The sequence below is a fragment of the Myotis nattereri genome (assembly GCF_964212035.1).
Source record: "Myotis nattereri genome assembly, chromosome: 1".
Taxonomy (NCBI): Eukaryota; Metazoa; Chordata; class Mammalia; order Chiroptera; family Vespertilionidae; genus Myotis; species Myotis nattereri.
The window spans coordinates 48,445,306-48,459,485 of NC_138075.1; the positions used below are offsets into that span (position 1 = coordinate 48,445,306).

The 14,180-nt window shown below is 39.5% G+C and overlaps 1 protein-coding gene across 1 annotated transcript in view; it reads right to left on the reverse strand.

The window, feature by feature from the left end:
- Nucleotides 1-14,180, reverse strand: part of RAB8B (RAB8B, member RAS oncogene family) — a 62,771-nt gene that overhangs the window by 4,260 nt on the left and 44,331 nt on the right. Inside the window, exons 3-7 of the mRNA XM_081094459.1 lie at nt 11,086-11,146; nt 5,546-5,623; nt 4,467-4,556; nt 3,221-3,286; nt 11-61 (exon numbers count right to left, since the gene is read on the reverse strand). Coding sequence (XP_080950585.1) covers nt 11-61; nt 3,221-3,286; nt 4,467-4,556; nt 5,546-5,623; nt 11,086-11,146 — 346 coding nt within the window. The remainder of the gene's footprint in view (nt 1-10; nt 62-3,220; nt 3,287-4,466; nt 4,557-5,545; nt 5,624-11,085; nt 11,147-14,180) is intronic.

Sequence of the window (14,180 nt, forward strand, 5' to 3'; positions counted from 1 at the left end):
CAATACAAACCATTTTTCTGTTGAGTTTTGTCATTATATCTCGTGCAAGTGTAAAAAATGCCTAAAGATAAACCAAAAAATTGCATTATTATATATTTATAATATATTTTTAAATAGAAATGTAGAATATTTTTACTATTACATTATAAATATATTATTTTAAAGCTTTTAATTTAGAAAAGAATATAATTGTAATCATGACTATTATATCTTATTTTTCTTTTCTTTTTTTTTAATGTATTTTAATTGATTTTTTACAGAGAGGAAGGGAGAGAGACAGAGAGTCAGAAACATCGATGGGAAAGAAACATCGATCAGCTGCCTCCTGCACACTCCCCACTAGGGATGTGCCCGCAACCCAGGCACATGCCCCCGACCGGAATCGAACCTGGGACCCCTCAGTCCGCAGGCCGATGCTCTATCCACTGAGCCAAACCGGTCTCGGCTATATCTTATTTTTCAATTGCATCACAAACATTTTCCAGTGTTATCAAACTGTCATTCATTCGTCAAATATTTTCTGCACATAATATCTGGCCAACTTCCCAAAATGACAGTTTTCAGTTATGCAGAGCTTCCTCAGTACACCCCGAGTACCTAGGGGGCAGAAGCTCTGTCTAAGCCACCCCTGCACACCCAGCGCGGGGCACAGGGCCTGATCTAGAAGATGCTGAATATCTGTTTAATCAGTGAATGAACAAATGTTTTACCCTGTGGCTCTAAAATATGTTTTTACAAAAACCTCTGTCTTTTATTGCCAATGTCCTCTTTCAAATCACTTTCCCTCTTATACCTTATATAACCTTAACATTCCAAATCCCGACAGTGCCTACAGCTCAGTTAAACCCCCACCATGGATATCAGTTGAAATGCAGGTAGGACAACTCTGATTCATCCTAGTGACATTTTATGCCGAGTGTCTTGTGATTCAAACCAAACATTTTTTAACCCTATCATCCCTACTTTGTTTCTAGGGAGCTAAGACTTAAAGCTTCTTCAGTTGTGTCTATGCTAACTCCACTGTTACATCAGTCTCTTTGTTCCCAACCATGCTTGATGCCCAAAAAATATTTAGCAAAAGAACTATTTCCAATCAAGTCAAACAGAAACAATACGTAGCTATTATTATCACTCACTATCGGTGTGTAACTGTCACACTGGTCACCCGTAAGTCTAAATTTCTAAGTAAACCCATCCTGGTGGTTATGAGGCTAACCAACCACACTAAGGTAAAGCTCTGGGAAATTGCTAACTTCTGCAGAATACTGGGCCAGATTAAGCAGCTGGGGAATTCCCAGCTCTACACTTTCATAGCTCAATGCTGTCTCTAGGCCACAGGTGTGATCAGGACACAGGTACTAACAGAGACCTCAGCCTACTCCAGTAAGCCAGGGTACTGCGTTCATTCCGTGGGGGAAACCCTATGTGGGCCAACTCAGTGAGCAAGCTTTGCTCCTGCCTCCACCATTAGAGCAGACTTAAGAGGTTCCCCTCTTTCTGATGGAAGGAAATCCTTTTGTGGCAAGCGGAAGGAAGCATTTTTCTGCTTATCCGTGCTGATCTAAATAAATCAGTAGAGAGTTCCTGTTTCCTAACACCCATTAGCCAACCTGAATATGAGTTTAAGTTATTTTAAAAAAAAGTTATGATCATTGTCCACTATCCAATAAAGTCATTTAAGCCTCAATGTTTAGCTATGATGATATGGTGAACAGTGAGTAGCCTAAGCAATTAAATATTTATGAAATCATCAGTATTGTTGTTAAGTGAATTACATATATTAAAACATATTACATGTAATACTTTCATGACCAGTTTTTAAAAAGTTTTTATAAAGAAAATATTATCACCCGGGCTGGTGTTGCTCAGTGGTTGAAGTGTCAGCCCGCGCACTGAATGGTCTCGGGTTCAATTCAAGGGCACGTACCTGGGTTGCAGGTTCGCTCCCCGGCCCCAGTCAGGGTATGTTTGGGAGGCAACCAATTGATGTCTCTCTCTCACATGGATGTTTCTCCCTCTCTCTCTCTCCTCTCCCCTTCCCTTCCATTCTCTCTAAAAATCAATGACAAAATATCCTCGGGTGAGGATTAACAACAACCACAAAAATATTATCAGAAATTCTTCCCTTGGTAAAGAAAATCTATTCTTAGAAGATTTTAGATGGTTAGATTTTCTTTAACGGTTAACTTACTAAAAATTTATTAAAGTACTCTCTGGTAAACACACTTTCTTACTTCTATCAAAAGCCATCGTAGTACAATATATCATATATATCATCTACTTAAACATGTACATTAAGGGAATCTGTTTAATAATCTAACAGTTTAATTCTCTCTCTCTCTCTCTCTCTCTCTCTCTCTCTCTCTCTCTCTCTCTCTCTCCCCCCCCCCCCCACCACACACACACACACACACAGGAAAGTAGTTAAGATTCGCCTGCTATAGGCCACTATAGGATGACATGAACGATGATAAATGAGCAGAGGAAGACACTGCATTTGGTCAGCTAGTGCAGGGTTTCCAGCTTCCCAAATACAGGACAAAAGTGAACTTAAACTGAGCAGCTATCTTCTGTTCAGTGAATCTTATATTCACTTCTCTATTTGATTGCAGGGTGTCCCAAAAATGTGTATACATATTTGAACAGCTGATCACTCACTCAATTTTCACTCCTTTTCAAGTTTAACTGATTTGAAATAATGGGCAAAGCTTTGAACAAAGCAAATTTATCCACTAGACTTTTTTATAGGGATACATAAAAGATAAAGTTTAAAGTTCAAAACAAGCAACAGTTGACAAACTGAGGGCACACAAATACAAACAAAATGATTCTTGATGTTTGCGATTCCTTTGCTTCGCATTATCAGCAGTGCCTGGACCAGAACCAGTCATCAGCCTGAAAACAGGCATTAACGAAAAACACTATTCACTTCTGTGGATTCTTTTAAATTTTTTAAATGAACTGTATGTTAATAAATATTAAAAGTGTGTACACATTTTTTGGACACCCTATATATTCTTTGTGGAGGTTGGGTGCTAGAAATTCAACAACCAGGTCCACATAAAAGTCAGAAGCACAGCAGTTCACAACATGGAGGTGGAGTTCACACAAGGCATCACTAAGTCAGAAAATAACAAGGCTTTGAGAGTCGCTTGAACATAGGCAGATAAGCACTAGTGCTACTATATAACAAGTCACCACACCTGACTTTCTTTCTTACCTCTTCTACATTTGTACTGGATTTTGCACTTGTCTCCAAGAATTTAATCCCATAGTCAATTGCTAACTGAAAGGCAAACAGAAACATTTAAATATAGTGCAAGTTACTTGAACATATAAAGCATTTATATTTTCTAGGATTTTCAAAGTCCCAAAGGTCTATCTAATTAAGAACTCTCGTGGTTCTGAAATCTCTTTGCTTCCTTCTGTGTTTGAATTGAGATCTAACTTAATCGTCATAAGCAACATGGCACCACTTCCACTCACAATTTAAGTACAGTTCTCTATACTCACAAGAAAGACTGTGACAGACACTCACCCCCTACCATTAATTTGGGATTCATTCACCCCTTTTATCTGCTCTGAAAGTACAATTCTCCAACAGTGACTATACTGATTTTTCATTATTTTTTTAATAAATTGGCGCTTAACAGAAAAGTTTAAAATGCTAAGTATTCATTGCTTTGGTTTCTATTGATTGTGACAAATGTGAACTCTTCCATATTTCCATCTACTCCCAAAGAGTTCCCAGTTCATTTATAACAACAAGATTAAGAGAATGTTTTTAGGTAAAAAAAGTTTCAGATTGAAAGCACGCGCGCGCGCGCGCGCGCGCGCGCGCGCACACACACACACACACACACACACACACACACACACACGGCTAAAACAAAATTACCAGATTTAAAAACTGAAGCTTCTACATCAATTTTAAAAATGTCACAGAAGTAAACATGTACATATAATAAACTCCTTTGCTTTGCGTGACACAAAACAGAGCAATGCCTATAAATGACTAATACATGACATCCACAGCTTGATGAGTTATAAGGAGTTAATCACAATGACCTAAATTTAATGTGTAGTACAATATTCTTTAAAAAATGAATTAGAGAATGATTACTGTTGAACTTCACCTATCCTATTAATTTTTTCCAAAGGGAATAAATTACTTTAACTTATGGACATGGAAGAAATAGCCTTAACTTTAAGCTGCAGGAATGTGAAAAAGAACCAATTTTTATCTCCCAGAAAAGAGCAAATTCTTTAGGAATGAGTCATGACTACACAGTATATAGAGTTGGATCTCGAATACTAATTCGTACCATTCAAGTATGGATTATATCTCCTTGTTTTTAAAGGATTAAAATATAGATATTTTAAACACTTAAATCAATAATTATACTAAGAAAATAAATGCTTAATGTGAGTAGATTTGAATCTTTATGCATTCAGTTCAAATTTACCTTCTCCCCTCTTTCTTTTGACACTTGTCTTTTGTCATTCATATCGCATTTGTTACCCAGGATCATTCTTTCCACGTCTAAAGAGGCATGCTGTAGGAAGAAAACAGAAGGTTATAAAAACAGCCTGAAAAAGCTAGTTATTCAATAGCCAAATCCTAACCTATTAGAAACACACCCATGAATTTAATAATTAGGCTAATCACCTTTCACTGGACACAAGACATGATTCAGAGCAAATTTTAAAAGATGCGAGGAGGGGGAAAGCTACAGTAAAAAAGGCTATGCAAACTTTCTTCCCAAAGGCTCACGGTCATTCTCATGTCTTTTGGTACATGAACAAACAGAAATAAAACTTATGGTTATTTAACAACAAAACTTCCAAATATTAGTTTGGATCAAAGAAGAAAAAAAACTTGGTCCTGAGTGAGCCAACGGAGAAGGTATTCTGGATTCTGAATTACTTAAAAAATAAATTCATGTAGGTTAATATAATCGTGTACAAAATTATTTCTGAGTCAGATTTCTTTTTGAAATATCAAAAATAATATAGTATCTTAATGCTAATCAATCTAGAGTTAAACCAAACTTCAAATATCGAAGATGGAGAAAATGTTAGAAGGGCAAAACGAAAAGTTGCTGGAATAAAGATAAACTTTCGCCAGTCAATTAGATGATGAACCAGATAGAACCCAGGAATCAGATGTTCTAATCCTGCTCTCCTTTTCAAAGGCTGTATTAGCATAAGCAAGTCACTTCTTTCTGGCCTCAATTTTCTCTTCTGTAAAATGGGGACTCGGATGAAATTACTTCTAATATCTGGCCCAAGTTTAAAATTCTGTGAAACTGCTCCCCTGTCTGCCTCCATCCCCCATCCAGATCCAGCAGGGCAGTCAGACTGCAGATGGAGATCTGGCCCTCCATGGCACGCTAAGCGAGCGCCTGCCCTGCCCATGCCCTACTTCTTAGCAGCTCAACTGCCTCTTCCTGAGACAGGCGGCCTTTATAAGCACCCAGCAGGTATCATCATTCCAGTATCATCATGATGATCTCCAGTACCACCATTCTCTTTCCATATATACCTCTTCAATGTTTCTTATCCAATTTTTAATATTGTCGAAGGACTTTTCATTTGTGATGTCATAGACCAGCATGATTCCCTATAGGAGAAAAACAGATCTTTATTTAGTACAGTATGTATTTAAAGTTATAAAATATAATGTAAGTGTACTCCTCCCCTCCAGAAAGCTTTTGTTTGTGGCTTTTTTGGTCTTTATAAAATACTTTATAATATTTTAAAGTATGGAAAAGCAAAAATAAATAAATAAATTCTCCCATTGCCTCACGAGGTAATTAAATACTCTGTTAACATTTTCACTGTTAACCTTTAATGAATTAGTGATTATGGTGAAGATGATACACCCTTTCCACCTGACTACCCATGATAAGAATCGGCACTAAACTGGAGCTGAGAGAGTGTTTAAGTTAGAACAGAGACAGCACTGAGAGGAAGAGGCAATCACTTCTGTTGTGCACTTTTTTATTCAGTAGAAATTGCCTTGCTTCTTACTCCTACGCTAAGATTGTAACCATACCACTTTAAAATTATGTCTTTTTATATAGGCTGATCAAAATGTCACTATCTGCCGAAATAAATCACAGGCATTTAAAATATAATACATTTATTATGCAAGTTTAATGAAAGGCATTGTCATCATATTTTTAAAGACCCCATGGCTGGTGTTTCTAAGGAGTTTATCTTCTAAGTGTTTCAACTGATACCTGTATACTAATATTCCAAAATCTATATCACAGACCACACTTCTGTATAAAGTGCTAATAGATCAACCCACCCATTCACCCATTCAACAAATATTTAGTAGATATCTACTATGTGCCTGATACTACACTAAGTATTACCAACAGTGAACAAGATAGACAAGGCCTCCTCCACTCATGAAAACAATAAACCAATAATTATACAAGTAATTATAATTTTGATCACTGCTATGAAGTACTAGGAGCTCAGTACAAATGCTAATCTAATCTGGTTGATGGGCTGGGGTGGTTAGGGAAGGCTTCCCTGAGAAAATGACATTAAAGACAAGTTCTGAGGACTGAGTAGACCTGGACTGGGCAAAGGTCTGAGGCTGGGGTGGAGAGGTACCTGGCACATAGGAGAAACGTTGTAAATATCTTGCTGACCAGGAAGGCCTAGAACCCACTGGACTGAGTGAAAGAAAGTCAGTTTGGCAAAAGTAGGCAGATCCCATTGGAGAAGAGCATAAAGATGTGGCCAAAGAGACAGACAAATGGGGGTTAGGTGTGACTTGAAGACAACTAATTGGGCATCATTTCCCAGATGTCCTCTGTGGTCACTGAAAACTCAACTAAGTAAAACACGAGGTTGTCTTTGTTCCCTCCAAACTTTCCCTCCCTTCTTGTGCCCTCGTTTTGATGAAGGGCGATGCAATCCCGCCAGCCAGCCCAAGCGGGCCCCTGCGAGTACTCTCCTTCACAGTCAGCTGGTCCTGCAGGCCCAACAACCTCAACGGTTCCCGAATATGACACCCCTGCCTCACACACATGAATGGCATTTATTATATTCTCAGCAGTTAGCTTTTACCTGGATTACTATCAGAGTCTTTCATTGGTATCTGCTTTCATTCTTAACCCCCTCTAATCCATTCTCCATAAGGACACTAAAGTTATCACTTTATTGAGGCCTCTCCACTGGACTCATATTTAAATTAAAATTTCTTAACATGGTAGGCAAAGTACTTCAGGTCTGGTTTCCAACTTGGTAAATAAATATAAAAATAAATCATATAAAACACACATAGACACATAGATAAAAGAACCCAGGAAACAATGAAATTTTAACAGAAGCTAACTCAGGGAGGTGAAATTTTGGATAATTTCTTGGGATTTTCAAAGTTTCCTATACTACACGTAACCTTTTGATAACCAGAAAAATATGTATTATTGTTTAAATGGCAAAAAGTAATATCCTCTACCCTCCCTCCTCCCATCCTGGAATGCAAATATTTCACTTGGCTACACAGTAAAGGAGATTTTATAATTGTTAATGTAAATCATTTTTAAAAAAATCGAAGTGGAGAATTATATACTTAAATGGTTAATTTTGTTATGTATATTTTACCACAATTAAAAAAAAAAACACCTCAAAATGGAACAGAATAATTCCTGATTCAAAGTATTCAGCTGCCTATAATATTAACATTAACCAAATAATTGCCATCACTCGACGACCCTTTGGGCTATATGGGCAACCTTGACCTTCACTGTCTGTCTGTCAGTGGCACTCTAGAGGGCTGGCACGGGAAGCGTGAACACAGTGTAGTGGTTAAAGAAACAGGCTCTGCTCAGAGGCATCTCCTCAGAGATCCCAGAGACGTTACTTTATCCCTCAGTCTCCATTTCTCATCTGTAAAATGAGGACAGCATGTTTTCCAGACTGGATTCTTTTGCGTATCTACTGAGATATTATGTATAAAGTACTTAACCTAGAACCCAGGACACAGCGTGGACTCAGTAAATGACAGCTAGCTATTTTCAGTTTATATCTTTGGTTTCAATAGCAGAAACCCTTTGGCTATTTCTTATGTAAGCAAACTGGCATTATGAATCAGTTGGAAATACAAACTCAAATGTACTAGTTAAAACTTTATATATCTGATATCCTATATAATAAAGGCCTAATATGCAAATTGTCCGCTCAGGCAGTCGTTTGACCAAGACAGGGAGTTCTACTGCTCACTATGATGTGTGCTGACCACCAGGGGGCAGCACGGAACATGGCGAGCGTAGGCGACGCTGCCCTGGCAGTGGGTGGCAATGGAGGTGCTGCAGGCCCTGATTGGCCCCAACAAGAGAGAGCAAGACCACAGCGGTGAGCAGGGGCCCCATCGACCTATCGATCACTCCGCAGATGGTGACCAGTGGCGGAGGGGGGCGGGACTGCCGCCTCGCACCCAGGCACTGACAGAGCTGGGTGGGGGGCCCCCCTGGCCTCGACTGATTGCCCTGCAGGCAGGATGGTGGAGCAGGTGAAGGGGCGGCGCCAGGCCATGGCGAGGTGCCAGGCAGGGCTGCAGGGCTGCAAGGCTGGGGGCAGGGGCTGGGGCTGCAAGCCTGATCCCTGCAGGCCACCCTGAGGGATCCCACCTGTGCATGAATTTGTGCACCGGGCCTCTAGTATACCTATAATAACAACAATTTCCTTAAGTCCTTAAGACAGTGTTCGTCTATGAGAAGTATTGATAATGTAATAATATGGTCCTTTTCTCCAAAAGTCCAATTGTCCATCAGGGCTACTGCTGTGCCTACAAATGTTGCTGAATAGTTTGAAATAGACCAAAAGGCTCTGTGATGGTGGTGGATTCCAATGCAGTGCTTATCAACATGCTGCATACCTAAACCAACCACACTAGACCTGCCAGGACCACCACTAGCTGAAATAAGAACATGCCCCACAGGAACATGATGGCCCCACATGCCACTGCAACAGATGACCTACAAGATCCAGGACTCAGCACAGCAGGATTCCCCAAAGATTTATCTAACATTGTTTCTGGTCTGAAATTTCCCACTGATTCACCCCTTCAGCACGTATTTATTGAGCATCTACTATGTTTCAGGCACTGGCATTACAGCAGAACAAAAGAGACAAAAACCCCTACCTTCAAAAAATGGAAAAGACAATACTATCTGAGAATAGCAACAATTTCTAATTATCTGAATAATGTGAAGAAAGACTAGGCAGTAGACAAATGAAAAAGCCAGGCAATCCTCAAATCTAAATTAAATAATGCACCTCAATGCCCTCTTTCCTTATACCATGAACTAGAGTTAGACATCCAAGGAAACAAGCTCCACACTCCAAGAGTTCCTGCCCACTCTCTAGTGAAAACAAACAGGCAAGTGGTATCAATACATCACTCATGGAAAATAACAAACTGGCCAATAGAAAAGTTTGTATGTATAATCAAAATTACCTGTAAACTATTCTAAATCATCCCTACTAAAATGTTCTTATTTATTCCTAAAATTCTTCCTGGGGAAAACAGACAACAAACAAACAAACTTCTTCCTGGCAGGACAAGGTAAGTCCCTTCCCTTTGATTATAATCTAAGCAAAATAGAGAGTAGCTGACAAATCTTTCTTAAAATGATGACCTTTCATAATCATGAAAGTGTGAGGAATACATACATATAAAGTGCTTAGTGGTGTGTAGTGTCAAGGTGATAAAGCTTTGAAAAGAAATCCCCAATATTTCTGTGGGAATGAATTACTGGTACTCAAATAGAGGGTGAGTAGCAGTGGAGGAGGAATGGAGGACAGCATGATGATAAAGGGATCAGTGGATTCAGATCACATCTTCCTAAAAAGGGGACATTTCTCACCCCTACAGCTGTCACCCTGACACTACTCCCAGGAACACAAGTCTTTTAGACAATGAGATGGATATGATGGCAGCTGGTACCCCGCAGTCTGTCTAGGTTGAGCTTCATGAACTCAATTACTCAGCCCTCTAAAACTCTCTGAGGACACTGAGTTTCATCAAAATTCAAAGCTCCAACTAGTGCTTGGATTAGGCCTGAAAGCCAGAGAGAAAGCCTTGGTCTGGGCCTGACATTCTAGGCATGGTTCAGTACAGCTCTGCTTCTAAGCTGCCTTATTCACCACCGTACTCCCAGCAACACACAGAATCTCCTCTGAGCCAACAAGGAATATAGCTGGGCTGTATAGATGAGGCCTTAGGATGGAAATTAGCCAAGGGGTGAGGTTATGATAACAAGGATAAGGCTACTATGTAGCAAAAGAAGGACTTGGTAGTTAAGGTTCATCAGATTCTAAACCTCAGAGAGTCACATATCATTCAGCTACTTCCTGGCCAGCTGGCAAAACACTGATGGAGGAGCATCTAGAGAGCTGAGCCACTAGGAGTGGGTGAAGGGGCCTGGTGAGAGGTAAGGAATGATGGGGCAAGGCTGAATGATGAGAGGGTGCAAACAATGAATACTTAGTCACAAAGCTTGTGGTTTGCTAAGATGTGGCAAAGGTATTAATAAAAGGAAAAATCACAAAAACATACAATCACTCAGGATGTTTGTAGGAGTTCTAAAACACCTACAAGCCAATTACCTATTAATATTATAAAGACTAATGGCAAATTATATAGTTACTAAACAGAAAACATTTTATTTTCACATCAAAAAACCTATTTTCCGCCCTGGCTGGTTTGGCTCAGTGGATAGAGCATCTGCCTGTGGACCAAGGGGTCCTGTGTTTGATTCTGGTCTAGGGCACATGCCCAGGTTGCGGGCTTGATCCCCAGTAGGGGGCGTGCAGGAGGCAGCCAATAGATGATTCTCTCTCATTGTTGATGTTTCTCTCTCTCTCTCTCTTTCTCTCTCTCTCTCTCTCTCTCTCTCTCTCTCCATCTCCCTTCTCTGAAATCAATAAAAATATATTTTAAAAAACAATATGTTCCCCCCTGTACTAGATAGACTTTAGCTTGAATCCTATAAACTTGACAAATGAATATTCATGTTTTACTTTCCCCTGAAGAATTGCAAAATCCCCAAACACACTCACCATGGCTCCTCTATAGTATGCTGTCGTGATGGTTCGAAATCTTTCCTGACCTGCTGTGTCCCTAAAATTTTAAACAAAGGAGAGAGCAATTTTAAAAGACATCATCAGCAACACTGAGGAGAGATCATTCTGGTCTGCTCACAAATGCAGTGGTTTCAGGGGAGGGGAATAAGATACAAAGGGAGCCTGTGTGTGTCTGTGAGCTGGAGGCGGTGGTGGCCACGGGAGCCTGTCAAGAGCTCACAATGACTTGTGCGAAAAACTTGGACTTTGATGATAAAAGCAGCAACAGGGAAATCCATGGCCTGCTAGCAACCGGCATGCTGAATTAGTCAAATACATATTGGGGGAGAACAGAATAGTTCTAAATTCTTGGACTCCTAGAGGTAGTTACAATCGTTTTAATAAATGCCTAATGATTATGGCATTTTGCTCTCTTGAGCGAAAGTCTGATTTCTGTACAAAGAAAGCAACTGGGCTGGACTTATTACTGTGTAAGTTCTGCTTAGCCAAGCACACTAAAATGGGTCTCCTCGAGAACTTTCTTAGCAATGGAACCCGTAATTAAACGGGAACCTGGAGTTTAACACATAATGGTTGACAATGTTTCCAAAGACTTTCCAACATGAACAACACTGCAAAGTTACATGAGCTTTCATATATTCTTGCTTTTTAGCTGATGGCGTACCATTAGAATACATTCTAAAAAACACAAATGTTTCCAATTACATTTATTGAAGTAAGTCCCTGTAAAGCAGATCAAATTTACTTGATATCTGGTAAAATCAATATTCCTAAATTTGCTACTTACCAGCAGAACTAATTCACTCCCTGTGCTACTAAGACAAACTAAATTGTATAATTTAACTGTAGGGAAGAAAGAGGCACTTGTGAAAATATACTAGAAATCTAATGCATACCAAACCCAAACAAGAGATGAAGGCCTAAGGGAAATATAATAAATTAAAAACATTAATAAGTCCCTTAATAATAAATCCCTTAATATTTATGTAAACCTTAGAAGACAGTCTCAGATGATGCCCACCACAGCCCAGTGTGTGTTATTATCAGCAACCTTATTCTGCAGTAGAGGAAATGGGCTGGGGTGGGCTGTGGTCCCAGTTCTGCCACTAACCAGCTCATACCCTTGAATGAGACTCAAGCCACCTACATCTCGACTGTTTAGTGCAGGGCCAGACCTCACCTCAGTCATCTTACCTAACCCTTCTGTCACTGATCAGGATTAGCTATACAGGGCACTTATTTGGCACATGGCAAAGAAGTCATGGAGAAAATACAAGCCAAGCACCTTTAAGCAGACCAACATATTATTGATTCTAACACACTACTTGATTTAGAAACAGCTCTGCAGTGAGGCTGGAGGGGAAACCCTTCCATATTAAGTGCAGGCTGTGAAGACTAGATAGAGACCATTTGCTGCTGAGAGCACCCATAAGCAGTGCCCTGCTGTTATATTAAACTCTAATTAGCTAATCACCCACAGGCGCCTAGAAACATGCGCTATTGTTATGATCAGGACATAAGCACAGAATCAGAAATTCTCTTTACTTTCTCCCTAAAACACTGTTTTATATCTTTAAAATCTTTGGCTTCTTACTAAATACCCATACAGTGGGGCCTTGACTTACGAGTTTAATTAGTTCCGTGATGGAGTTCATAACTCAAATTATTCGTATGTCAAATCACTGTGACGTTCGCTGCACCAACTAGCGGTGGGGTATCTGAAGCTGGCTCGTACGTAACCCGAATTTTTTTGAGCTTGCAACTCAAAGCAAAAAATCGGCTAAGAGATGGCTCGTATCTCAAAAAAACTCGTTAGTCGGGACACTCGTAAGTCAAGGCCCCACTGTAGATGAAAAGGGTAGCCTGTGGTAACCTTCAAAATGTTTCCCAGTGACAGATACTGGGAACGACTATGCTAATATATAAAACTGACATGATGCTCCGGGAGATTTGGGTTGTCGTCAGAGCTTTCTCACTAACCACCCTAAATCCTGGTCTCCTCCTTTGTAAAAGAGGTGCTAGTATATTTCAATACAATGCTCTCATTCTATTCCCATCCTGAGATTCAAGGAAGAAAATCAGCCTAAAAAATAAGTTCATATATATTACTTTACTATTTTACCCTGGATAGTCTGTGGAGCTCTCAATTTCTAAGCTATGTCTGCTACTGTCATCATCACACATTACACCAGTACACATCGAAAACCTTTCCCAAGGCTCCAATTCTATATGGCTCACCATGGAAGGCCCTGTACTGAAAAAAATTAAACCAGCTTATAGGAGGTTAAAAAAATGAATCGATGAGTTTCTGAGTTCAAGCAAAAAATATTCAACCTGGCAATCTGAAAGAACCATATTTATTCACTGCAGTTTGACAGATTCTTCAGGAATAAACCAGTCAGATTTGGGTGGTCTTAAGGAGATCTTTGCTTGCATATTGCAACATGAGAGATGAGAAGTATGACTTTTTTCTCCCTATTGCTAGTCTAGAATTCCCCATTTATTTTTTTATTTAATGAGAAGACATATACAAATAAATGATAAAATATCAGAGCTGGAGGGGAACTCAGATATCATCCGTTTAATCAATCAGTTTACAAATGAAGAAAAGTAGGCTTTAAGAAGGGAAGCAACTGGCTCCACGTCCTCAATTTAGAGGTAGTCCTGGCAAGAACCTAGATCTGTACTTCCTGTTTAGGGTTCCTACCACTTGACTACTAAGCCTTATCTGATTTCACAGCTGCAACAACTACAGTGAAAAAGTAACATACACTCTGGAATTTAGTTTCCTCCCGATAAAATTAGCATTTGGGAAGAATGAGCTCTCAGATCTCTTCTGGCTGTAAGTTGGTGAGGATACCATTCCTTACCTGCCCACTCTTGGTAGAGAGACCTGTGAATACTTACCCATTTCCCCTTGGTTCTGACAAAGAAAAGATGTTTCAGCTACCACAGAATAGCTCTAACTTATCACAATGCACATTTAATTCCCACATTCAATTCCTAACTAAAGTAGAAACTCTTATGTATGTATATAGTATATATATATATATATATATATATATATATAT